This window comes from Chiloscyllium punctatum, chromosome 44 (assembly GCF_047496795.1).
Source record: "Chiloscyllium punctatum isolate Juve2018m chromosome 44, sChiPun1.3, whole genome shotgun sequence".
Classification (NCBI taxonomy): domain Eukaryota; kingdom Metazoa; phylum Chordata; class Chondrichthyes; order Orectolobiformes; family Hemiscylliidae; genus Chiloscyllium; species Chiloscyllium punctatum.
This window is the reverse complement of record NC_092782.1, coordinates 14,375,901-14,403,400: the sequence shown is the minus strand read 5'-3', so window position 1 is coordinate 14,403,400 and position 27,500 is coordinate 14,375,901. Positions and strand designations below refer to the sequence as shown.

The window sequence follows — 27,500 nt, the reverse complement described above, 5'->3', positions numbered from 1 at the left end:
CCAGATGTATCTATAAAGGAGGAATTGAGTGGAATTTAGGTAATAATCTGTCTTTGTTTTCCCGATATTGTTTTAAAGATTGGCCTGGAAAGATATATGCCTGTGTTTCCAAACTGACTCTGCAACTCACCGGCGGCATTACCCCGCAATGAGTACTCCACAGCACCTTCCCATGTCAGTGCGAGAGCGCCTATCAGAAAGAAAAGTCAGCGCGGATCCATTAAACAGAGAAGATTGATATTGTTAATTAATCTACATTTTAAATAGTAATTATGTCATCCCCTGAGACCAGGAAACAGATCAAATTAAAAATTAAAATGTGATTCAATGCTCGGCTATGTAAAATAGTGATGCACGCTTTGGCCTGTCCCTGCCTAGTGCAATCTGCCAGAGAGTTAGTAGGGAGGTGAGAGGCGGGTTTGCTGGTGCTTTTAGTGACTGGCAGTGCCACTCTGTATCCAGACGTTGGCACAAGGTAGTAAGTCACCCATTGATATGAGAGGTGAGCGAGCGGGACAATGTACACTGCTTGTGTGAATTGCTACAATCAATGGTGATAACTGCAAGTATCAATTTGGCGCTACCTGAGTGTCCCACTACCCCTCCCAATCCCTGCCTTTTTGGTGGGACAAGCAGAACTTTGCGTTTTGAGTTTCAACACGCCAGTTAACAGTTCTGTATAAAGAAATCATTTTCACACCATTATTTTAAAACAAAACTTTTATAAAGCCGAAAATCTGCAGGGAATATCTCCCATTATCCGTTAGTCATCTGCGCTAATTAAGTTTCTACTTGAAGTAAGGTAGAATCTGTTAGAAATTAACACTGCGCAGTTTTTTTAGGTTTGATCAGCCGGCTACAATGGGGAGCTTTCAAAACATACATATGGTCCTGCTAAGGAATTGATTAAGTGAAGTCCGGATGAAATTCAAATCCTTTGATTTGACCTTTGCCTGGCCTAAAAGGTTGCAATTTCGCTTAACAATTTCCTTTTGTTCTTTGTTACAGTTATTAATCCAACATGAGGCTCGAATTAATCAGGGTAATGCGTTGTTACATCTTTAATTCACAGCCCCACTGTTTGTGTCTTTCTTAATTAAAGCAGAATGGTAGCATGCTGATATTGGCCTCCCTTGCTCATCACAGAGGGAAAGGCTAAATGGGCAGGATGAGATTAGTCCAAGGTTCCACTTAATTGTTTTTTTTTCTCTCTCTCTCCCCTTTTATTCTTTTTAAATGAAGGCTGTGAACGAACATGCTAATTCCAAACAGTGGCAGGTTCTGAGCGGGGAGTGCGGTTCCGCGCTGTCCCTCTAATGCCTTTAGAGGTCACTACGTTTTGAGGCCTCAGTCGTTTATTAAGGATCGCGGGGTCTCTCTCACCCCCCCTCCCCTCATACACCCTCCCTCCAGCTCTTATTTTCTCTCTTCTACCATCCCCCAGTGGTGCTGTTTGATGTGATAAAGGAGAAAAAGTGTTGTCTAACGCTCTGAAGGCTGGTTAATTTGCCTAAGCAGATGAAAACAAATGCGGTACATCATATTTCATTAGCAGCCCTTGCTTAGCTGCCCTTCGTTACTCAGCGCTCCAAGCTTTGCTCAGTGAAAAAACAAAGCCAGTTCCCCCACCTTCCTTGCATTGTAAATTACCTTTCGGGCCTAACTTCAAGGGGCAGAGTCCAGGGTTCGGTGCTGATACAGTTTTGACTACTCTGTCTCCATCAGCAGAATGGAGATCATTATGCCGTCCTGCATTTGAGTCATTTTTACTTAAGATGCCAAACAATAGGCTGTTGATTGGAGGGACAAGGGGGAGACAATAAACTTTTGTGTCACATAATAGACCACCATTTGCAAGCTCCGCTTTAGCAGGGCTCTTTTCTATTGTTTTTTTTTGTGTACAAAAATGGATTTTAGGAGGAGGAATATTTTGCTGAGGTATGTCATTATTTTGCAAATTTCTATTATCTCATCATGTTGTCTTCATTGTAAATTGCAGCTAATTAGCAATCTAGTTAGGGCATGGGCTTTGAGACTCGCTTTTTCTCCCCCTGAAAGGAACACACAGATTACCACACTACAAGAGAGGAAGGAATAGAAAAAGGAGATTAATCTGGTTACCTTGGCAACCCTCGCTTCCATCTGTGAAGAACAATACATTTTTGTTTCCTTGGCTCAGTTCAAATCTGTTTTGTTTAGGGGGGAAAAAAAAACCGTGGCCCCTGTAACAATGCGGAATGCTGTCTGCCCAGCTTTAGCGGGTGCAATTTCACTGCAGGTTAGGGTCTGGAGGGAATAGAAAGGATGAAAGGGGAGCGCTTGAACACTGTCAAAGGTCGTGACCTCGCTACACAAAGCCAGGAGTTTTACTCCCAAATCCCTTCTCCTGAAAAGCTCTTAATGAAATAATATACTATGGATGTGAACACCTTGCAGTTTTTATTAAATAACGACTCTCCGTTTTGAGTGAAGTTCCCCCCCTTTATCCCCATTATACTTTCGTTCGGTTAGTTTGCGATCCTGACAGTTAAGATTACTATGATCAACTTTCACTATAAAGTTCATACAGCTGTTTAATTAATCTTTTGTTTTGGCCTTGGCTGATTGATTGATTGATTGGAATTGAGGGGTCTCCTCAGTCAACAGCGGAATATCTGACCGGTTCTTCTGCAACCTGTCTGAAGCCCAAAAGTGCTCTGCTCCTTTTGACTGGGCAGCCTAGGTGGCCTTAACTGTGTCCCTGACGGGCGGGAGGAACCCGCCTCCCAATTTGTGCAGGGGGTTTGCCAGTTTGAATGGGATCTTTTCAAGCAGATTGCAAACGCACTGAGAGCCGGGTCCAGATCTATCGCGCTGTTAAAAAGAAATTGGGGATCGGACTCTGACACTGCGCGAAGTACATCGTTTTAGTTTTTGTTAGTCCTTCAAAATAGTGGGACTTACTTGTCATTTCTACCTCCGCTCTGACAGTCCCAGCGCAACGCCACACAGGAACAGCTGGGGTAGACTCAATGAAGCCATTGTGTCCACTTGCTCCTACCTGCACTGGGTGAGGTATACCGCCTCCTCCGTTAGTGCAGACAGAACCAGGCAGGATTTATCCGGGACACTGCAGTTCCTGTTCCTTTTGCGATCGAATTTAAATACAATACACGAGTCTGCCCGTTCGAACCCAAAGACAAACTGAGTTTCAGCCTCAGCATTCAGTGCAAACAGTAAGATTTCAGCAGCTTGTCTGTGTTAAATATTTCAGCTCACTGCTGTCATCACTCTCACCGGTTCCAGTGGGTGTAGATTAACTTTGCAAACACTTTCTGTCCAGGAACACGTTGAGATTGTTCTATCCGCATGAGAGGAATCTGATTTGCAGAACTTTTGTATTGGTGATTATAGATGCTTTTTTTCTATATATAAGGGACTGTTTAAGCATTCTTCTCAATATATATGACAATTTAAAGGCAACTACGTGTGTGAGGTAACTTGTAAGCAAGCATACATTTGTGTGTGTGTGTGTAGATACTTGTAAGTGTGTGTATGTCTGCTTACTTTGAACTGTGTGTATGCTTGTGTGTAGGATGACTTATCTGTGTATGTATGTGTACATGGTTTATGTGCATGTTTACGAGTTTGTGTATATGTGTGTACATGGTTTATGCGCATGTTTGAGTGTGTGTATATATGTGTACATGGTTTATGTGTATATATGGGTTTGTGTGTATATAACATGGTCAACATGTATGTAGATGGGTTCATGTGCATGTATATGGATTTGTTTGTATATGTGTGATGATTTATCTGCATGTATATGGGTTCATAGTCTTTATATATGTGGTTTATGCTGTGCATATGGTTCAAGTGTGGACATATATATGCATGATTTATGTGCCTGTGAATATGGGATCATGTGGTTTATGTGCATAAATATAAATTTGTATGTGTGCTTTTGTGTACATAGTTTGTGTGTATATGTGTACATGATTTATGTGCATTTATATAAGTTCGTGTGTGTATGCATACATGGTTCATGTGCATGTATGTGAGATTATCTGTGTATATATATGTGTACATGATATATGCATGATTATGTGTACATGGTGTATGTGAATGTATATGTGTTTGTGTGTATACATGAGTTTGTGTGTAGATGAGTTCGTCTGTTTATATGTGTTCATGGTTTATGTGCGTGCATATGAGTTTGTGTGTATATATGTGTACATGGTTTCTGTGCGTGCATATGAGTTCATGTGTGTGTATACATGGGTACATGCGTGATGTGTGAAGCATTTACTTTCTCGCGTTGCAGTTGCCCCCAGAGAGAATATTGTCGCTAGACAATGAAAGCTTTTATCTCCGCTGGCAGCAGCAGCCGTAGCCCCATTGACCAAGGATGGTCAATATTTGTCGAATCCTTCAGCGTAATTGGAAAAGATTTTGCTCACTCACTTTGTAATGGCTGCTTCGACTTAATGGAGCACAGGCGAAAGGGAAGGAATGTTTTGATTTTGGCACAATAAATATTTTCCTGATAAACATGAGGGCAGAGCGTATACAAATGATGACTACTGCGGATCCAAGATGCAAACTGGGAGTGCTGTCTGGCGGTCGCCACAACTGAGCTGGGGCAATTGACTGCGGTGTTGGCCCTGTGGTCACTAAGAACTTAATGTTGTCCAGCTGCAAGGCAAAAAGTCTGGGTTTTATTTTTAGTGTGCACCGTGCCAGCATGGACATGGGCTACAGAGACTATTGAGGCATTGTCTGCTCGGCTTCCCAGAATAGCCCAGTTAATCACTTTGGCTTTAAAGGGAATTTCCTCATGGAATTCTCTCAAGAAAAATCTAATCAACTGACCTGCAGATTCCAACAATAAAAGGCCCTTTTATTTTGGGCGGGCTCTATACTGTAGCCTTTTGTGCTGAGTGAACCCTCCCAGTAGGAGTGGATAGTTGAGTCTGTGTGTTGTGCGTTATGTGTACAGCCTTGTGTTTGCTTCCCACCAGATGCTAAAGTATATTGGCCACTTTAGTCTCAGTGCGTATATCATCTCACGTCAGGCTGCATTACCTGATTACCTCAGTCCCCAGTCAGATTGTACCTAGATAAGTCTCTGATATTATGACTTCCCCACGTTGAAACTGGGAGCTCTGCTTTAATTCTCTCTTGTAGTGGCAGCCCTATTTAGGAGAGATTAAAGAGAGTTAAGAGTAGAGCCTTCTCTCTCTCTCTCTCTCTCTCTCGTGTTAAAGTTAACTGCTAAAACTGACACGGGGACTCCGCTCGTTTCCATGGAGGTCGGGTTTAAACTTGATTTGATGACTTTAAAAAATTGTTGCCAGTAAATTTGCACCACTCTTGGTGAGTCTGATCCTACCGAGCAATAACAGACAGAGACCGAGCGGGTGAGTGACATGTTGTTTACAGGTTTCCTCGGAGGGGCCTCTGCTGTATTTCATCTGTCAAAGTTGCCTTTTCTTCCCCTTGACAATGCCCGATTGTTTTTTTGCGGAGAATACACGTTCCAAACGCAAGAGAGTGCGGTACTGGCTTCGTCCTGCCAAATTCCGAGCTCTCTCGCATTCTTTGCCCAGCGCTCACAAAGGGTCCATAACTTACCATCAACTGTGAGCATTTTTTTTGTGTGTGTATGTGTGTGTGTGGTGCCACAAAGCTCCTCTGTTACTTGGCACATAAGCATTTTTGGACAATGAGGAAGCAGCCATCCAGTGAGCGAGTCAGTCACGGTGACAGTAATGAACGGGAGAGAGTGGTTGCAGTATGATTATGTCTGGGGACTGAGAAGCTCCTCATAGGCAGTTACAACTCCGCGATACAAGTTCCTCTGCAGGATCAGTTCTTTCAGTTTTTTTTTAAATGTTTAAATTCCCCCCACTTAGTTATTGTTTCTTTGTTTTTTTTTTATTATCACTGTTTTGTTTTGGGTCGCTCTTATTTACCAACAGGAGTTTCAGGGACCAGCTGCCTCCGCGGTATGCAGAAATCGCCAGATTTAGTTTGAAACAATTGTTGGTGATTGTTTTGACAAGGTCGTACTTTCCAGCATGCTCAGTGCTCCTGAATTACCTCAGGAATTCCAAAGGTGAGTTAGAACTCGGGGAAGCGAAAGAAACTTTTCACAAGGGCTGCTTTCAGTACTCCCATCCCCTTTTCGCTCGCGCCTACTGGTTTATGTACTGTCCAAAACATTCAAAAAGAAAGTTAATGATAACCTTGATACATTCTCATTGACTCGCCTGAAAGGATATTTGAACTGAACGCACCGGTGTTTTCGTTTAAAAACAGTCAACAGTTTGTGTGGAATGATCCAGCACGGGAAGAGGCCACTCGGCCCACCTCTGCTAGCTCTTTGTTGAAAAATCTTTCTGATTCTCACCTCCCCTCCCCTTCACAACGCTGCAAACATTTTCAATGGGTTTAAGGGGAAGCTTCGGTGTCTTTTCGGTATTACATCAGTGGCACGCCACGACCAGTAAGAGTTTCAGCTGCCTCAAGAGTCAGTTGCTCAGCAGGTCTTACTCGGGTCTGGGGACTGACTGAGGACCGTGGCCCCATTGTCCTGAGCCATAAGGAAGGGCCATGTCCTTCGGTGGCCTGGCTGCCCCTGCTGTCACATGACCGGTCCATTGGCCAATGTTCAGCACACCACGTTTTGAAAGATAAGCATTGGTCAGAATGCCTCAAAGCGAGGAGTACATTCTTCATCTTCCTGTGTGAGCCTCCAATACTCCATTGATAATTGATGGCAGGGTGACATTAAAGACTTTGTTCTTGCCTGCCTGTGGACAGGAAACTATGCTGGCAGCTTCGGCTGTGAGGCAGCGAGAAGACAAAGATTGCTTTGGTTTGTCCTAAGGAGCACAGGGTTGGCTGGCTGGTGGGTGATATTATCATTTAAAGGGAGATTTCTTTCACCCCCTCTTTAGGTGCTTGTTTAGCCTCGGATAATTAGCTGCATATCAGCATCCCCCCCCCGCCTCCTTTCAAAGACGCAAGTTGCCTGTGGGATAGTGGGTTATTTTCCCCTGAAACAATTTTTTATCCAATGCCGAACAGCAGCGAGAGGACCATTGCTTGAGACCAATGGATCTGACACCAATGTGTCCTCCAAACACACCCACCCCAATCCTTGATAACTTTGCGTCTCAAATTGCTCCAAACCTTGTCGTTTCTCCTTTTTTGTTTGAAAGAGTTACTCTATAACCTAACGCAAACATGTAAATTAAGATCGATTTAAAATTTATAATATGGACTGGGTCACTACGTTAAGTTGGAGAATTCACGGTAGCAAAGTTTTCTTTGCACCTACAAAGAATACTTGCTTTTTATTTACATATTGGCAAAGGCCGAAACAAAAGTTCCTATTATGCTACAGTAAAAAAATAAACAAAATCTAATGGGTGATCGCATGTAGGCTTCCCCCCACAAGTAACTCAATTATTGGCATGTTCTCGGCGCTGTTCGGGAACAGCAGTTTATTCAGCTGGACTCTCACTGAATTTTAATATGTTTAATCCTGATTGTTTTTTTTTGACAATCGGCCTACCCTCATCACGATCAAACGTGTTAAAAAAAATCATTGTTTTCAAGTACCTCCAACTGAAGACAGAATGTATCACTTCCAGCTTTGTACTTCTGTCGGGGGTATAGATGACGTGACAACTGTGAGAAATAAATGATTAGGCAATAATTTAATATAATTCCAGTCAATGCACCTTGAAGAAGAGGTTTCAAACCAGATATTTGCAAAAGCTCTGTGAAATTATTAAATCCAAGTAATTGACTGCTATTTAGCTGTTTGGGTATGGCGGCTCCTTTGGGATTTTAAGCATGTAAATAGTTTTCTTTTTGCTCATTGGAAATTATATACTTTTTAGTGAGAAGGCTTAGTAGAAGCAAGGAAGTTGAGGACAAAAGCACTTTAGCCATGCATGCATCTGTTCACTTTTCAAACCTCACAGTTCCTTAAATCTGTCCACTAAGGTCGGTGCAGGGATAAGTTTGGAAATCCTGTTGCAGTTGAATTGGAGAAATAGGTAGCCTCCTCCACCAGAGAGTTGGGTTTACTGAAGCACATGAAAGGGAACTTCTAATCTTGTCCATTATGAGATGTTGTGGTATTTCAGACCAGGCTGAGTTGTCTTTTTTTCTTGCAAGGTTCAGGTGAACATATTGTTAATAGATACTTGATCTGCATAAAGGAGATGTGTGCATGATTATTCACACCTGTCCTGGGTGGGAGAAATGTTTCCACATAAGTCTCCCTGGAGCCCAAGGTGAGAAGCTACATGATTCTGGAGTCAGAATTCAACTTGGTACAAATCGTCAGGAGCAAGGTCTCAATTAAGTGCCACAACTCACCCTCCGAGTCTGTGTGTGTGTGTGTGTGTGTGTGTGAGAGCGCATATGCAGACTGAGCAGCAAGATTGGGGAATGGCAGCTTAGGACCTGCTTACAGTGAGGGAACAGAAATGCGAAATAGGAAATGGTAAGGATAGGATAAGACCTTAGTCTGTTTGCTGTTGAATTGCGAGATTTGGATGTGAATGTCAGTTGTGTAATACACAAATGCCTTGATAAATGAATGATACTAACATGCCAGGCACAGCTTCTATTTTTGAAAGTTTCGCTTGCTGTGGTTTTGCATTGCTCAACCTTCCATTTTTGAAATCAAGTTTTTTATTGAAGTTAAGCATTTTGCTACCATTATTGTCCCAACCAGTTTAGGTGGCTAGCTTAATCATGTCTCCCAGTTCCTTTAAGCACCCCTTTATTGCTTGATTCCTTGAGGATGCTCACTTGAAAATGGTGGAAAGGACTTGCATATAACGTGTATTCCTTCGTCCTCACTCTAGAGCTTGGCTAGAAAAGGAACCCTCAAAGACATAGTCAGTATTAAAATGTAGTTTTCACAGTTAGACTGGGCAATTTATACGGTTTTCTATCAGTTTCCACAATTAAGAACGAAAAATGCTGCAGAAACTCAGCAAGTCTGCCGGCACCTGAACTGAGACAATACCGTTAATACTTTGAGTCTAACTTGAATTCTTCAGAATTCCACAGAATGCCTCTGTGGTCAGATTCTACCAGACCTGCTGCTTTATTCCAGCTCTGTTTTTATTTCAGATTGCTAGCATTCGTGGTATTTTGCTTTTATTTGATAGTTTACACAAGGATTTTTTCCCCCCATTTTTTTCCTTGGTTAACTTCCTGTCCTTTTAACTCTCTCCTCAACTCCTTCTCCTCTTCTCTCTTTCTTTATCCATCCCTTTAGTTATTATCCTTAGATTTCTATTCTCCCCGTCCTTTTCTCTTCTTTCTCTTTCGCCCCCTTTGTCCTTCTCATTATCTCCTTTTCCCTCTTCTGTTCATCCTGCTACACTCACTCTCTCCACCTCTTCCCAAGGTATTGACTCCATATATTTGGTACAGTTCCGTGGGCCATTTTTACCCAACCAAGTAATTTATTATTATTCACGTGAAGCTGAGGGTCTAGGCAGCCTATTTGGCTGTGGAAGGTGCCACAGTTCCAGTCTCCACCTTGCCCAGTTGTCACACACCGGGTTCTTAGCTAGTGGAAACATGGATATAGTCTCCAATTGTAAGATCCCTAGTGTTATCGCAGCTGAGAGCAGATGATTTCACAGTCAGACAGCCTTCACCATTCACCAAAGTAACAGGATTTTCTTTAAGAATCCTTTTGATAGTTCATAAGTGTACACCAGATAATTACCTCAGAGATAAAGTTTGGGGTGAATAGGCTGAGAGATTAGATGAAATAGTGAGAAATGAATGTATGCAGCAGAAATCTCAGAACAGACCATCAGACTAAAAATCCTTTTTCTGTGTTGTAACATTCCACATAATAATTCTATGATCAGTGAGGTGTTTCGATATTTTCTTATGAGCAGCTGCACCATAATCTTGTTAGTACAATACAGAATGGGGTCATTCAGCCCATCGTGCCCATTGAATCTCATTACCCATTCTGTCCCTACAGTACTGCAAATTTTGCCTTCGAAAGGTCCCCATTGAATTTAGTGCCACCATCTTTTTAGATTGTGGATTCTAGGTCAGAATCACTCATGGCATAAGATAACTTCTTCATATCCCCTTTCTGGCCCTTTAACCCACATTTTTGGCCCTTTAACTGCCTGTCTGAATTACATGCCTTTCAATCTGTGGGAACACTTCTAAAAGATAATCTACTTTATCAAAATTCCTCCTAAGTTTTGAACACCACTATTAAATCTTCCATTACCTTTCTCTGCTCTTAACAATCTTAGCTTCACCACTCTCTCCACATAACCAAAGTTTCTGATCCATGCTCCCCTTTGCACCCTGTCTGATGCCCTGACACAGAACTGGATTCAGTCCTTCCATTGAGGCCTGCCACATGTTTTTAAAAAGGTTTAGCAATATTTCATTGATTTAGTATAAGGTACCTCTCATTTACAATATGGTAGGAAACATGGCACTCTATTGTATAGTAGAATTGTCCTTTAATACCTGATAAAGTAATCCAACAGAATTCATCACTCAATGACAGATAACAGGGAAAGAATGCTTCTGGTAGCTATCTGTAGCTGCGTCATAAATATATTCCTTTTGAATGTTGACACATTACCACACACAGAGTACACAATTTTCTACCAGTGTCTTTCACCTTAGAAAGCACTGCCGGGGTAACTGTGACAATTGCCAGTGCTGCACCCCATTGTCCTACTGGATTAAGTTTTGATATGAATGGAGATAGTCAGTTTAGATCACGCTTATCCACAGGACCAGTCAACATTGTAGTCTGGGTGTAGAGTTTGCATCTGTTTTAGATGCAGACAGCGTATGGAGCCATCATTACTATGAGAGCTAATTAAACAATAACTTGATTGAGTTATATTCCTGGGCAAGAATATCTCAGCAGATCCTGAGCTCAGTGGTCAGCCAGCCTGCCATGCATAGCAGCATTTTTAATTCTGTGCGGGAATACTGCTCCCCCCTACTGTTGGTCAGGCCTTGGTTCCAGTGAAATGTGCACTAATGCTAGTTTATACCCACAGGCTTGAATGTCAATGTAGTTCTCATTCTCTTAGTATAGGCCACATTATTAACACATTAAACAACAGGGTCCTTTTTGTTGATGCTCATAGGCCAGACTAGTTACACAAGATATTTTAGGAGCCATTTTAACCCAATCCATCCAGTAGGATACTGACACATTCAGGTTGGAAACCTCTACTTTCACTTCTTTGTCGAATATTTCTCTCCATTGACTTCAAATGAAAGCAAAATTGAGCAAGGTGCAAATCTTCTGTTGATTTAACAAGCTTTACATCAATAGAAAGAAGGTCGTTAATGTTAGATTGAAGTCAAACCGTAAGGCCATGTGGACAAAGTTTTTTAAAAAAAAGAGCTTCAATCTTTTTAAGCATCTTTAAAGGCCTTAAGATACTCAAACCACCTACGTAGACAAAGACATACATCTGACAGGTAGTCACTAATGTAATGTAGAAAATATTGTCAATATGAACAGTGGGATTGTACAAATAGGAATACAATTAATGACCCAATTAGCGATTTGGATGGGGCTGCTGAGAAATGCATATTGACCCATCTTCTACTCTCATTCAAAGCAGCTCCATGTGGACAGATGGGATCTCAGTTTAACATTTCACCTGAAATTTGGAACCTTCAATAGTGCAGCACACTCTAGGTACTGCAGCTAAATGTCAACCACAGTCGTGTGCTCCAATCCATGTGGAAAATGAACGCAACTCTGTGGCTCAGAGGCAGGAGCAGTACCAGTGAGCCAAGGCATTTTAGTTATCCCACATTCAGTTCAGTAGGTCTTCCAATTATGAAAGGTGTTTATAAATATAAGTGCTATCCATTTTATTTGTTATGCTATTAAAGGAAGGAACCCTTTGGTTGAAAAAGAGAAATTATTTAATGTTCCAACCCCAATCTCTCTCTAGCACTCCTCAATCCAATTTACAAATGGATAGAGGTTACGTGAAGTCAGGGTTGTGTTTGGCTGTGATGCCACCACAGTCAAACAGCACTTAGTGTAAAGTCTTACATGTGTATAATGGTTGCTTGGGTGATTTATGAAGGTTGAGTGATATCAATCTATCCCAGCAAAATGTTAGATGTTTGAAGGGAGATCAGGAAATTGACAGAGGAAAAACAAAATAACTGACAGTGGGCTAATAATAACTGAATTTGGTTTCTACTACACATGATGCCAAATTTGCAGCTTGCAGTATAACTCAGCAATATCAGTTCTGAGCCAGTTTAAACGGTGACTGGTTGCAATTCTGTGCCTGTCATCTAATAATACCAGGATTACGACTTTAAACTATTTTATTGTGGCGCAATACTGGCGTAGCTATGATACTGAGCTAATAGTCCAGAGCACATGAGTTCAATAATCCCCTACTCTTGAGAGTTTGAGAATTTGGATTCACCTGAAATAAAAAGTGACTGTAGAGCTGTCAGACTGTTGTAACTGATTCACTAATGTCCTTTGTGGAAGGGACCTGTAGGCCTTATGTCATCTGGTCTAAATATGACTTTACCCTCACACTAACATAAGTGGCTATTAACCACCCCCTGATTTAGCCCAGTAAGCTGCAAAGCAGTGATTGAAGGATATGATCCATTAACACCTCAGAGGTAACTGGTTCTATCCTTGCCAGTGATGCCTTCACAATATAGGCCAATCAAATAAAAGGCACTTTAGTAAATTTTAAAACACTCCTGCATTTCCATAACTATTAGACTCTGGACTTTGAACTTTGGGACCCCTCCATTTTTATTTCCATAAATTGTGCATTTGGTCTTCAATAGTTGACTCCTGTTTGGATGGATCAGTTAATCAAGATCTCATAGGCTGCAACGATTTCACTTTATTGTATCTGTGAAAGGAATAGGTCATGACTGACTCAATGGTACACTTGCTTCCTGAACAGGTTACATCTCAATTCTGTTTGCTTCCTGTAGGATGTCTTCCAAGAGACCGGCCTCTCCGTATGGGGAAACAGATGGAGAGGTAGCCATGGCGACAAACAGACAGAAAGTAGAAGAGGGAGAAAGTGACGGACACTCTGCTTTTCACCCACCTCTTCCACCAAGTTTTTCCAACAATCTTCACACAGAGGAGCTACACATACCGTCCACATTGACCAGAGAGACTTCATCTTGTGAGAGTCCAACATCTCTGCAAGACTCAGTGGTAGGTTGATCCTAACTGCAACATATATACAATTAAGCAAGAAATGTTGTTTTAGCTGGATTTCATAACGATAATGTTTTAACAAAGACAGAAATGTATACGTGTTATAACTTCTACCTAAAAGAACATCCATGGCTCCCAGTAGTGTTGTCATTTATCCTCCCAGCTCCAAGCTGCTGGCCAAATAAACCACATTCGTTTCCAATCGTTAATTCCGCTTTACAATTAATAAACACATTTTCAGATGAAATGAGAAAAGTCACACTCTTTTCATGCCTCTGCAATTATTTTTATAGTTGCTTACATTATACTGAGGAATTTAATCTGCATTTCTAGGGCATTCTTGGAGCATTTCCAAGCCCAGGTTCTAGATTTCAGCTGATGAGAGCTGTTTTTGGAGAGTCCAGTCTCTACTTTGACATTCTGTGCCCTGCCAACACTCAGGAGAATTTTCCCTGTCGACAATAAATTGCTAGTCCTGTCCAAATTGATCATAAAGGACTGACAAAGAAATGCGCTTAAGTGCTGAGTACTGTGTTAGACGATTATGGTTTAATTTGCTTAAAATAATAAAGAAAACAGAAGCAGTCTATAATTGGCGAGGGTTAAATTGAAAAGAGTACCTCTTTAGTAAAAATAACTCTGGTACTAAAACCGGTTTATGCTTGTTTAATACACATGTCAGAAAAATGGGCATAACAGAGGGAAAAATAAAGGCTTCGGTAAAGAAAAAAATGTATTAAATTTGAGAAATATCAAAGAGGAAGTGAATCTAGTAATACAAACAACATGAGTTTTTTATTTCAATTGCTGAACACTTTAAATTAGAAAACATTTGGCAATCCCTTTTTATCTTTTAAAATTCCTCACTGAATTTGTATTTACCCAGATAAAGAGTGTGATTTTTCTTTAAGCTGCTTTCTTGGTTTCATTGTCAGATAGAGCCTGAGTTTGTTACAGGATGAAGTTTCCCCGTAATAATACAGTCACGTATCCATTCCCAATGTGAAGGTGGCCAGCCTCCCTGAATGAGCCTGGAAAATCTGCTGGCAATTTGTCCTGCATTGCGAGGACATCTTTTCAGTCAACTGTGCTGAGATTTTCCAAGGGTTAGCGGAGGTGCCAGTTCATCTGGGCTCAATCCATACATGGACAGAGCTGGGAAAAGTATAGTGTTGGATAACTGTGTCTGCAGTTCATCATATTTCCAAGAGAAAAATATCAGTCAAGGAAAAAAGCTTATCCACCTTCCCACTGAAGGCTTCATGGGGTTAATAAAACATTGGCTGTGGAATGGAATATAGGATCAGCCGATCATTGCATATCTCAATTGCAGCAACCAAAACAAAAACCCATCTAAACAAGGAACATAGCATCTGTTTACGTTTCAGTTGTGTTGGGAAGCCATTGTGCTATAATGATAGTGATTCTACTTTGTAGGCTAGATGATCCAGGTTAAAGTTCCACCTGCCTCAGAAATGTGCCCTAACAGGTTAGATATTTTCTGAATCAATCTGTTCAGGGATGTTATTACACACCACCGGGTCAGGTGGGACTTGATCCAAGAACTCTGGATCAAAGATGGGGACACTACCTCTGTGCCACAAGAACCCCCATTCCTCTGAACAGCTGGATTAAAATAACTATAATGATTTGCTTGTTCAGCAAACAATAGGGTCGCGAAGTATGGGGGCTCAGTGGTTAGCACAGCTGCCTCATAGTGCACGGACCCAGGTTTGATTCCAGTCTCTGGCAACACCCTGTGTGGAGTTTGCATATTTTCCCTGTGTCTGTGTGAGGCAGATGGGTCGTGATAAGTTGCCTATGGTGTCCACGGACGTGCAGGTGAGGTGGATCGGCCATGGGAAATGCAGGGTTGGAGCGATGGATTAGATTTTGTGTGGGGTGCTCTTCAAAGAGTCAGTGTGGACGCAGTGGGCCAATGGCCAGCATCCACACTGTAGAGATTCTGAGTCTATATACAGGCCCTTAAGTGGTAGAAGATTAATTGATGAATTTTCAGCTCGGATCTGAGCAGACCTGTTGAACATTTAGTTGCGAGTCTGATGCTCCACACCAGCTATGGGATCTGAGGGGAAGGATTGGAGTGGAGAAACAGGTGATGGTATAAAACAGTTTTTAATAAAAAAACTTGAAGTGAGGATGACCATGACCAGTTTGGTGCTGAGCCTGTTCCCGAATTAACAAATGGTTAAAAAACACAATAGCAAAATGCTGCGGATGCTTAATACCTGGAGTGAAAAGAGAATGCAATGAAAATGTTCAGCATCTTCTGTGCAAAGAAACAAGAGGTAACATGTCACCTTTTATCAGAACGGCCATGATTCTTGACTTGATAGCACTTTACACCCCGACTGTAATAGTTCATTAACCATAAGGATGAACTGTTCAAAGAAAACCGGGGTAGGTATCCTAAATATTTTGGATCACTTTTCCGACATATTTGCAACAGTATTCTGGAGATTAATCTTTAATTTGTGGGGGGTCTAGGGCAATCCTGGAGAGTTGGCGATCCTAATTCTGAAAGATTGGCTTCCCCACTGTTGAACCCAGCCACCCCCCCCCCCCGAACCAACTTTTTGTGGCTCCATCAGTGTGCATGTGTGTGCTGCAGCGAGTCACTGCATCGTCATGGGGTGTAGAAAGGTAGATTTTCTAAGACCTTAAATGTCAGGGGTTGGATCACATACTGTGGTCTACGAAATCAAATTCGCACTTTGCCAATTTGAAGGGAGTGCGTAGTTTTTTTTGGGGGGGGGCGGCAGTGGTTGGGGTAGAGGGTGTGTTTTTCTTTTCTGACTGCAGTGAAATTCTTCCTTGCTTACTTGTTTCCATGTATGTCAGAATGCCCACATCATGATTTCTGGATAATCTCTGAACAATAACCAATCAGGCAGTGCACGGGGCTTTCATTACTTGAGAAGTAAATCTCAGTACATAAAATGTGGCTTAATCAAGCACGTTGGATGAAATGACATCTATCCAGCAGCTTGTTCAATGTCAGGCTACAGAGAAAAGAAAGCTGATACAGAGTCAGGATCAGTGGATTATTTCAGATCTAAAACATCCTCTGTGAGGATTGCGCCATTCACATATGTAAGATATTAAGTTTGCATAGATTACCTCCAACCAAATCCGTTCTGACTGGCAGAGAAGTTTAGAGAGATTTACATTAGAGAACTAAGAAAACTCAAAGGCTTTGTTGCAGCAATTGTACAAAGTGATGTGCAGTGTAAATCTATTGGTGTGTCCCTAGATAGTGCAGAAGCTTACAGCCTTTCAGAGCACAGATTACTGTTTTATCTTGTCATACTGAATTAACGCACTGTTAAACAGTGGTCACCTGCTCATCGTTGAGAATTCCCGTCGTGAAAGGATGAGGCAGTGATGGTATTTAAATCTTTCTTTGTCAGTGGATTGTTTCTGAGTTCCATCACGGCAGCCTGCACAGAGCAGGTAATAGGAAATTAAGGATTGAGCCCCCTCACATAGTTTTTGGTTTCATTGGTGCATATTTCCCGAAGCAAAGGGGGCTATATTACAGACAACCACCTGACAGGGGATTCAGGAGAAATCTTTCTGGTCAGAGTGGTGAGGTGGCACGGTGGCACAGTGGTCAGCACTGCTGCCTCACAGCGCCAGAGACCTGGGTTCAATTCCCGACTCAGATGACTGACTGTGTGGAGTTTGCTCATTCTCCCACTGTCTGCGTGGGTTTCCTCCAGGTCCTTCGGTTTCCTCCCACAGTCCAAAGATGTGCAGGTTAGGTGAATTGGCCATGCTAAATTGCCTGTAGTGTTAGGTAAAAGGGTAAATGTAGGGGTATGGGTGGGTTGCGCTTCAGCGGGTCGGTGTGGACTTGTTGGGCCGAAGGGCCTGTCTCCACACTGTAAGTAATCTAATCTAAAAAAAAAGTTGGAGCTCATTATTACAAGGCTGTGAAAAGTAATGGAAGCCAGCTAAGTACATGAGGGAGGAAGGCATAGAAAGTTATAGCAAAAAGGTTTCGATGTGGAGAATGGGGAGGACTCTCTTACAGGGGTGAAATGAGGGCACAGACTTGTCAGACCTACAGGCTTGTTCCTGTTCTGTGTGTAATGGTTGTTTGAAGCATAAAATTAAATAACACCAACTCTACAATTCTGATGCAGTCCAAGTAAAAGAGGTGAAAGGCCAGATAAACTTTTCAGTACAAATGTGGAATATTAAATGAGCTGGTCGCCAAATAGAATGGCTTCTTGTGAGGAATTCTGAAAGCGAAGCAAGCATTTTCTATGAAATAAGTAGGTGCTGATTTGCAGTCTTCAAAACTTGTAGAGTGCAGGGATTCTGAAGTAAGTTTTTTTTTGGTTTTGAGCAAACCTTTTGTTGTCTCAGTGAGTTCAGCTGGAAAATATAAACCTTTGCTTGATAACTTGGGGGGGTGGGGGGGGCGGGGCGGGGTGGGGTGGGGTGGGGTCATGGTGGTTCTGTGGTTAGCACTGCTGCCTCACAGCGTCAGGGACCTGGAGTTATTTATACCCTCAGGTGACTGTGCTTGTGTGGAGTTTGCATGTTCTCCCCGTGTCTGTGTGGGTTTCCTCCCACAATCCAAACTTGTGCAGCTTAGGGGGATTGGCCAAGCAAAACTGCTCATAGTGTCCAGGGATGTGCAGAGTAGGTGGATTAGCCGTGGGAACTGCATGGTTACAGGTATAGGGTAGGGGGTGGGTCTGGGTGGAATGCTCTTGGGAGTGTTGCTGTGGACTCGATGGGCTGAATGGCCTGCTTCCATGCTGTAGGGATTGTGAATTTAATATTGTTCTCCAAGATGGCCTGAGATGTGGCATGTACTTGTTTGTCAAATCCTGCAGACTGCGTAAGACCCAGTTTTTGAACTGTTGCTCCTTGTCAGTTAGAAGCACATTCCTTGTTTTACGAATTAGCCTCAAGATGTTCTCTTTATTTCAGTTGTTTTACCTGTATTACAATATGTCTAGCTATTTAGAGTTTGCGGTTTGGGACGTAAGAATTGCTGACCTTGCTTGTGCCATTCATTGTTCGAGTTTCTGTAGGCTTGGGGCCTACCACTTGTTTCTCTTTTTTTCCCCCTCCTACTTCAGTCAGTGTCTGCTCATCCTTTGTCTCCTGAACTTGGATCACCGTTGCGGGATTGGTACTCGTTCCCACTAGATAAGGGCTCCTTATTTTTGCATTGTTTGTTAGGAAGAAGGTTGGGAGGGAAGCAGTTGGGAGCTGGTTTTGGCATTGGCTGTTGGCATTGAAGTCGGATTCTGGATCGGAGTTAAGTCTGCACCAAATGCAGGGTTTGGCAAATCCAGTTTCGCATTAGGTTTATTGTTCTGGAGCTGTCATAAGGTTGAGATGAAGCAGACACCTCCCTAAGGAATAAAGTTTAAACCTTATCCAGCTTTGACCTGTGTAGAGCATTTAGAAGGCAACAGCAATGTTGAAAAAGAGAGGTTCATCTCATAAGGTACTTCTGAGGTGAAGGTTTTGCTTTGAACCTTGCTGTCACTTGTCTGCAAAGGGTGGGGGTTGGGGGGAAGGGAGGGAATGTCTTAAAAAGTGGAAATTGCTAGAGAAACCTGGAAGGTCTGGCTGCATCTGTGGAGAGAAACAAGACTTAACGTCCCAAGTCCGGGATGACACCTCTTCGGAATCAGACTTGAAGCTCTGCTTTCTCTGTACAGACGTTGTCAGACCTGCCGCGTTTCACCAGCACTTTCTGTTTTCTTTAGCATCCCCAGTTCTTTGTTTTATCTTTAAAGTGGGTCAAACGTGAGCACCACATGAAAACTTTGACTTTCTGCAGGGCCACCTCTCCTCCCCAGTCCGTGATGGACACACCTATGAGCCGGATGGCCACCCTGTTTTAACACTTGGTTTTGGGACCATCTCATTGGTATTTCTCATCTTGCTAGCCAGCTTGCCTATCTCTTGCTTTCCCCCCCACCTCCCCCAATCTCTATCTGCTTTGGCAGCAGAAGGCATCAAATTGTAGGCTTACGTCCTTTCTAGGCACGATTCCCATTGAAACCAGGAGACATGTTTGCTGAGAGACATTTTTCTCGAAGCACTTCTGAAAATTAGGCCCATCATTTTAACAATTTGACACTACTTACAGATCTTTTCTTCATTAATTAAATTAACATTGAACGCCACCAGCTATATGAACAGCAGCCTCTCTCATCTTCATTATAACTACCTGATCAGGCTGCTCGCTGTGAGCTGAAGAGTTTAACCTGCCGTTCCATTCAATACAATGAGCATTGCTGACCATTGCTGACAGGGAAAATTTTAGAACCCCCTTTTTCACCTTCGAAAACAGCAACAACAAAAAGCACTTTGTTGGATTTGGAGGTTATTAGCTTCAAATGTCTAACAAGAGCCTTAAAAAAAAAGTCCGGTTGGATCTATACATATTCTTCCGTTCATACAAATGGAGTACAGGAGAAAGGAGCAACAATTTCCATTACATATTAAACTCATACATTAAACACAAAAAGATAAAAGCAAATATATTCAGGGATGTCTGTTGCATTAGAGTAGTTGCAGGAGGCTATTCAGGGCAGAGTAAGTGGAAATTAATTGGAATGCAGAAGAAATAGGAACAGAATAGGAAATTTAGTATAATTATAAAGAAATGCAGACAAATAAGTTATTCTTGAAAGGCCTGGAATAAGGCAATTCACATTTATAGCCATAATATGAAATTAGTAAAGGGCCTAATCCCCCTTTAGCCTCCAAGTCACTTTTTGGCACCTAATTACTAAATGGAACAGCTTTATTATGTAGGCTATTAAAAATAATGTGTTTTGATAGTTACGCTTTTTTTTCTTTGTGTTTCTGAGGATTTGCGAAGAATTGCCTTTTTTTTATTGGATAGGCTATAAAACATTAATGCTGCACAAATATTCCCTTTTATAATTTATAGCGGGCTTCAGAATTGGAACGATTCTTCACTTTAAAGGGGCCACAAGGCTGTTTTTGTTTTCCCTCTTTTGATGGAGCAGTGGTAGGTTAATGGGGTTCGGGCTCACTCCCCCTTTCCCTTTGCGCCACACTGGTCATCCAGGGTGGACTGAGCACTGGCAGCTGTGGATTGTTCAGCCAACATCTTCAGCCTCCACTGACTTCTACCCTAGTCTTCTGGACTGATCAACGCAATGGGCTCAAAATCTTGTACGGCCACTTGTCTGAATTATTCCTGTTTATATGTTAAGAAATATTCAAGACCGCTCGTGCAGCGGGTGGTATTCATAACTCTCTTAATGCTGCAACTTTTACATTATCATTTAATGAGTTCTTGGAATGTGGACCTGCCAAACCAGCATTGGAGTTGTAAGATTTTGACCAGGTGACAATGAATTAACAGTGTTGTGTATCCAGGTTGGGATGCTGTGTGATTTGGGGGTGATGGTAACCCAGTGTAGAGTCTCCTCTTGCCCCCCTTGGTGTAGCTCATGAGTTTGGGATGCCAAAGACCGTTTGCTGCAGTGAGTGTTGGCAATGGCACACTTCACAGCTGCGATACGCTGAGGCTGGAGGGAGCGGATGTGTTTAAAGGTGATGATGGGTTGGTCATTGAACAAGGCAACTGTTTTATTCTGGACACCGTTATGCTTCTGCATTGTTGTTGGAGCTGCATCCCTCCAACAAAATGGAGAACCTAGACTCTAGTTTGCTGCGATTCACAGAATAACTTATTTCTCTCAACATTGCTTGCTGGGCATTGACCAGCCAACAGAGTGATTTGACTTTTAATGACAAAGAAATGATAATGACACTAGATTAGGTACGGATTAGCAATGATTAACAAAGGCAGATTAGTGGCTCTATCTCTAAATATCCGTGCTGTTTTTATAATTAAGTGCAGGGAAATGAAGCCTGGCTGTGGCAACTTATTGAGTGACTTGGATACGCTTTCCTAAAATAATGCTGATATTTCTGTTTTCTCCCCCTGATATTTTGGCCAGGATCACGACGGCAATAAAGCAGCCTCGCTATTCTCTACACACAACTCATCTACCTCACCTCTGAAGACTGAAGAAGGGGCTCGGCAGAGCAGTGAGTCAGGGTCTGGCACAGCGCTGGGCACCCCAGAGAGACGCAAAGGCAGCCTGGCGGACGTAGTGGACACACTGAAGCAGAAGAAAATGGAGGAGCTCATCAAGAGCGAACCCGAGGGTAAGCCCAAAAGGAAGAGATGTTTTGTTTCCAAGGTGGTGGATGGAGGGTGCCTTTGGTGGATGGGGAGAAACATATAAATGTGTGACACTGTGCTGTTGTCAATTAATTTGAAAGGTCGTATTGCAACAGCAGGTGCCATAGCTAAACGTTGGCTTTGCCAACCAGTGTCTGTGAAGTGTCTTGCTCAAAGGTGATTCTGTAACAGTTGGAATCACCTTTTGTGAAATTTGTGTTGAATTTGTCCTCTAATATTGTTCAAATGAACTCTACAGAACAGATAAAGCCGGAGTGGAATTCAATGCCGATTGCTAGATGATACTTTGAATGCAGATGTTAATGCACAGATGTATGCAAGAAGTGTAAAATTATCTTCTCTTGGCTCCTGAAGTGGGAGATTGATGGCTTGGATATCAGTGATTGTACGTGAAGCTTGTTGCAGAGGTCGAAGAAGTTGGAAGTTATATGGTTTGGCTTTGGCAGACTGGGTGATCGGATTAGCATCTTTATTGCTGTGTGTGTACTGATGGAGACTGGACAATGAATGCAAATTATTGCCACAAATGAATGATTGAGAGAATTAATGGTGTCAGCACTGACTTAGTATTTTTTATTACTGTGGTAACTCATTCCAACCTGACCTATCCAGCAAGAAATGGATAAGATGGAGTGAAATCCCACCTCATCGAAACCAATAGGATTATAGAATTTTTATAGCATTGAAGGAGCTCATTAGGGCTCACGTGATGCAATGGTAGTGTCTCTAACTGTGGGTTAGATGGGCTGGGTTTCAAGCTTCACCTGGTCTAGAGGTGTGCAGTAATATCCCTAAACTGGTTGTTTAGAAAGTTTCAAAAATGAGGCCATTCAGTTCATTATACCCATGCTAGCTCTCTAAGAATGAACATGGAAACAGTATCAGTGTAGAGTAAAACCTACCTTCGACCTGCTCCGATCACTGGTCACATGAGGTTGTATTCAGTCAGTCCAAGTTCTTACTTTGGAGTGAAGCAAGCGATTTTTTTCAGTTATTGCAAAATGAGCTTTTGCATTCTTCTGTGAAGCTACCAAACCAATGGCAGCAAGTGCGACATCTGATTAGATTAGATTCGATACAGTATGGACACAGGCCCTTCGGCCCAACAAGTCCACACCGACCTTTCGAAAAGTAACCCACCTAGATCCATTCCCCAACCATATATTTACTCCTGACTGGGCAACTTAGCTTGGCCATATCACCCGACCTGCACATTTTTTGGATTGTGGGAGGAAACAAGAGCACCCGGAGGAAACACATGCAGACACAGGGAGAATGTGCAAACTCCACACAGACAGTCGTCTGCGATGGGAATCAAACCCGGGTCCCGGGTCCCTGGTCCTGTGAGGCAGCAGTGCCTCCACTGAGCCACTGTGCCACATCTTTAGAATTATTTAAACACTGTACTGTGCCTACCATTTTAAAAGGACTGACGAGGAATCTTTCACTGGAATCAGCTCCCTGACTACTGATCTCATTCCCAAGCTCATCATTCATGTATATTGATGAAACTTGGCCCGGTTTGACAAGGCCCATGAACCACTATCAAACCCTGGTCACTCAATTTGTGCAAATTCATATCTTGCTTCCAAGAGCCATAGAAAAAAATACAGCTGAAATGAGATTTCTAAGGCCACTGTGTCTGTGTTTGTCATGGCTTTGAGAGAGAGCTTTCCATTTAATACCACTCCCTGGCTCATGGCCTAAAAACCTCAACTTTTTTTTTGCCTCTTTAATGCTTATCCCATTAACTTTTGGAAGTTACTACTGAATTTCCTTTCAGTCAGTACATTCTGGATTGTGAAAAGATATTCCTTCATGTTGACTATTAAGTCTGTCTTCTCTGGTTACTGGACCCTCCAGCCACTGGAAAAAGTTTCACCGTCTTTACTATTTCAAAGTTCCTCATACGTTTGAAAATCTTTCACTCACCTTTCTCTTAAACCTCCCTGCTCTGAAGAAAACATTTCCATCTTCACTGATACTCCTTAGCCATGGACTGTTTGGGATGACGTTACCACTTCCCAGGTCCAGGAGTACTGAGGCCAACTGCAGTATCCCAGATGAGATCAGCTATTTTTGTTCTATTTCCCAATGGGATGTGAGCATTGTTGACTGGGCTAACAGTTATTATCCATCCCTAGTTACCCTTGAGAAGGTGGCGGTGAGCTGTCTTCTCGAGTCGTTGTAGTCCATGGGATGTGGCTATGCCCATAATGGGTTAGGGAGAAAGAATCAAGATTTGCAGGAACAGCGAACTGTTTCCAAGTCAGCTGGGTGAATGGCATGGATGGAACTTCGATGCGATGGTATTCCCATGTATCTGCAACCCTTTGTCCCCTTGGGTGGTAGACGTTATGAGTTAGGAAAAGCCTTGATGAGTTGCTGTCCCTTCTCAAACTGAGCCTTCGAGGGAGGAAGGAAGAATATTTAAAACCGTTTTTTTTTGGTCAATGAGCTTTGTGATATTACAACAGTGAATACACTTCAAAAAAAATTGCATCAACTAACGGTGAGGTATCGTCATTGGACAAGTAATCTAGAACCCCAGGTTAATGAGATGTGGATTCAAATCTTTTTGAATTCAATTTAAGTAAAAACTGCAATTGAAAGTTTGTCTAATGGTGATGACTATTTTTGTGAAAATCCCATTGGTTCACCAGTGGCCTTTCACAAAGGGAGTTCTTACCTGGTCTGGCCTACACGTAACTCCAGCAATGTGGTTAGTTCTTAACAGCCTTCTCAAACGGTTTAGCAAGCAACTTATTTGGGTAACTGGGTCAGGCCAGTAAGTTGAGGCTCAGCCCGTAATGGCCACATCCCATGAGCAAATAGAAGGTAGAGCACTTCTGTGACAATCCTGAGGTTAAGAAAAATGCTAAAAGTTCTCATTTAAGTGATACCTTCAACACTCCAAGGAGCAGAATCAAGATTCAAAACAAAACCGAGCGAACAAATGATAAGACGCATCAGGGCAAGTGACCAAAACCTCAGTTGAAGACACAGGTTTTGAGGCTAGTAGGAACGTAGGGAGGATAAGGAAGAAGATGAACTTTAGGAAGGGGATTTCAGTGTTCAGGACCTGGATATCAGAAGACAAGCAGGTTACACAAAGAGAGCAGGATTGAGGAGATGCAAGAGTTGAGGGTCTAGGGGGGAGAGCAAATTAAATGGAGCTTCAGTGAAATTCCGTTCAAAAGCAGCAGCCTGCAATGATAGCATAGGTCCGTCTGGAATGTGAGAAAAGGATGTGTGGTGTTTCAAAAGAGCCTTGGTATATGTCGTTTATATATTCAGCAGCTTTGAGCTAGGCAGTTGGTCCTAATCTCACTAATGGGTTGAGCAGCTCTGTGGTAAAATTACCACCTCATAATACTGATAAAATCACTGTTCAGTTCCTTTGTATCTCATGTTTTCCAGGCCTTGTATTTTTGCATATTTGTTACACATTCTGTTGTGTTATTACAGTGTTGGAGATTTTATTCTGCTCTTTTTTTTGTTTCTCTCTCACCCCTCAGTGAATTGATTGTTAAATGCCCTTCACAGTGTATTTGTGTTTTGTGCGAGTTTGCCACAAATGATTACACAAATAACTGTTAATGTTTTCAGCGTGTCACTCCACATTGAGAAGAACATGCAAACGCTGAATGATATTGCGTCTGTAGTGTGGAGCAAGCATGCTCTTGAGGCTGCATTAGTGAAGGCTGCAGTTATACATTAGAAAAGGATAGAATCTGCACATTATCTTTGTTGTTAAATGTACAAACAAAAGACAGCAAGCTTCTCAAGTGAGCGCGAGCAAAGCTTACACTGATGTATATAGCAGAAAATCCTTTATCCCTCCAGTCATTGTTCTTTTGTTTCTTCAAAGGCCATTAAATCGAATGGCAGGTTGTGATGAAAATTTAATTAAGGCATAGTTAAATCACACTGAAGTGGTACATTTTGGCTCTTTTCCTTCATTTGCGTTTCAGGAAGAATTAATAGGTTGAAAGCTAATGCACAGGCCGTGAGTCAAAGCAGCAAGCTGGTGGCCAGGCACCCATGGGTGTTGTGCGCCCTGTTAGTTTGCGGAGAGTTTTGCATGCTAAACGTATTTTCCTTTGGTTGGTGTTTGTTACTCTCCTGGTTCACTGCCAGTCCTGTTCAGTCAGAGGGTGGTGGTGAGGGTTGCTTTTCAGACTGAAGGCCTGCGACCAGTGACATTCCACAGCGATTGGTACTGGGCCCACCTTTCCTTGTCATTTTATGTAAATGATTTGGATGAAATATAGGAGGCATGGTCAGTAAGTTTGCAGATGACACCAAACTGGGTGGTAAGGTAAACAGTGGAGAAGATTGTCTAAGAAGACAAAGAGATCTTGATCACCTGGGTCAATAGGATGAAGAGTGGCAGACAGAGTTTAGTTTGGATAAATATCAGGTACTGTATTTTGGTAAAACAAATAAGGACAGGACTTACACAATTAATCGTAGTGCTCTGGGTAGTGTTGTAGAACAGAGAGACTGAGGAATTCAGGTACATAATTCTTTGAAATTTGCATCACAGGTAGACAAGGTGGTTAAGAAGGCATTTAGCATGCTTGCCTTCATTGCTGAGATCTTTGACTATAGGAGCTGGCACGTCATGTTGATGTTGTAAGGGCCTCTTCTGGAGTACTGTGTGCAGTTCTGATCACCCTGTTATAGGAAGGATATTGTTAAACTGGGGAGAGTTCAGAAAACATGGTGGCTCAGTGGTTAGCACTGCTGCCTCACAGCGCCAGGGTCCCAGGTTCAATTCCAGCCTTGGGCGACTGTCTGTGTGGAGTTTGCACATTCTCCCCATGTCTGCGTGGGTTTCCTCCGGGTGCTCCGGTTTCCTCCCACAGTCCAAAGATGTGCAGGTCAGGTGAATTGGCCATGCTAATTTTGCCTGTAGTGTTAGGTAAGGGGTAAATGTAGCGGTATGGGTGGGTTGCGCTTTGGCGGGGCGGTGTGGACTTGTTGGGCTGAAGGGCCTGTTTCCACACTGTACATAATCTAATCTAAAATCTAATCTAATCTAATCTAATCTAAAAGATTTACCAGGATGGTGCCAGGAATGAAGGGTTTGAGATATAAAAACAGACCGGAAAGACAGACGTTTTTCACTGGAACGTGGGAGGCTGGGGGGTGAACTTATTGAGTTTATAAAATCATGAGGGGCACAGAGAAGGTGATTGATAAGGGTCTTTTCCCTAGGATGCGGGAGTTTAAGACTAGGGAACAAAGTTTTAGGGTGAGAGGAGAAAGAGTTAAAGAGGACATGAGGGGAAACTTTTTTACAGAGTGGTTCATGTGTGGAATGAACTGTCAGAGGAAGTGGTGGATGTGGGTACAGTTACAATGTTTAAAAGACATTTGGATAAGTACATGAATAGGAAAGGTTTGGAGGGATATGGGCCAAGTACAGGCAGGTGGGACGAGTTTAGTTTGGGAACATGATCGGAATGGACTGGTTGGACAGAAGGGTTTCCATGCTGTCTGACTCTGACTCTTATTAATTAGGATATGAGTGAAGTAGATTGATTGAAATGTGAAAATAATCAATGAAGTGAGTGTTCCTAACATCGACAGGTGTGTCACACCTATAATTGCCAAAGCATGCTTCTTTTAATTTGCTCTTTATTTTTAATGGCCATAGAATTTTCTGTTTACAGAAAACAGGAACATACACTTAAAAAAACACAGCCGAGAAAACTCTTAAACCATTCACTCCATGTAAACTTTTATTTAACCAAATTTGCCAAGATTCTTGCAACCAGGGTAGTCAAATACTAAAGTAACACTGCCACTGGACCTTTCTAAGCAATTCTGCTTTGAATATTTTACAGAAAGCGGGTAGTAGGGATATATACAGGTACTCTTAAACAAGCTACAAAGTGTTGGATTTTGTCTTGTTAGACCCACCATATTAAGAATGATCAACACCAGAAACATACAGGGAACACTGGGCAGGAAATATGCCACTTAATCATTGTTCAT

General features: G+C 42.3%; 1 protein-coding gene across 8 annotated transcripts in view; it reads left to right on the top strand.

Annotated features, from left to right (window-relative positions):
* Positions 1 to 27,500, top strand: part of sox5 (SRY-box transcription factor 5) — a 372,706-nt gene that overhangs the window by 92,336 nt on the left and 252,870 nt on the right. For 2 of the 8 annotated variants that reach the window (XM_072562296.1, XM_072562294.1), the window contains exons 2-3: positions 13,015 to 13,246; positions 21,247 to 21,457. In XM_072562296.1, coding sequence (XP_072418397.1) covers positions 13,016 to 13,246; positions 21,247 to 21,457 — 442 coding nt within the window. In that variant the 5' untranslated portion in view covers position 13,015. Of the gene's footprint in view, positions 1 to 3,091; positions 3,216 to 3,362; positions 3,384 to 4,979; positions 5,400 to 5,532; positions 6,098 to 13,014; positions 13,247 to 21,246; positions 21,458 to 27,500 lie in introns of those variants that run through there. The other 6 variants (XM_072562290.1, XM_072562293.1, XM_072562297.1 and 3 more) reach the window with 6 other exon arrangements.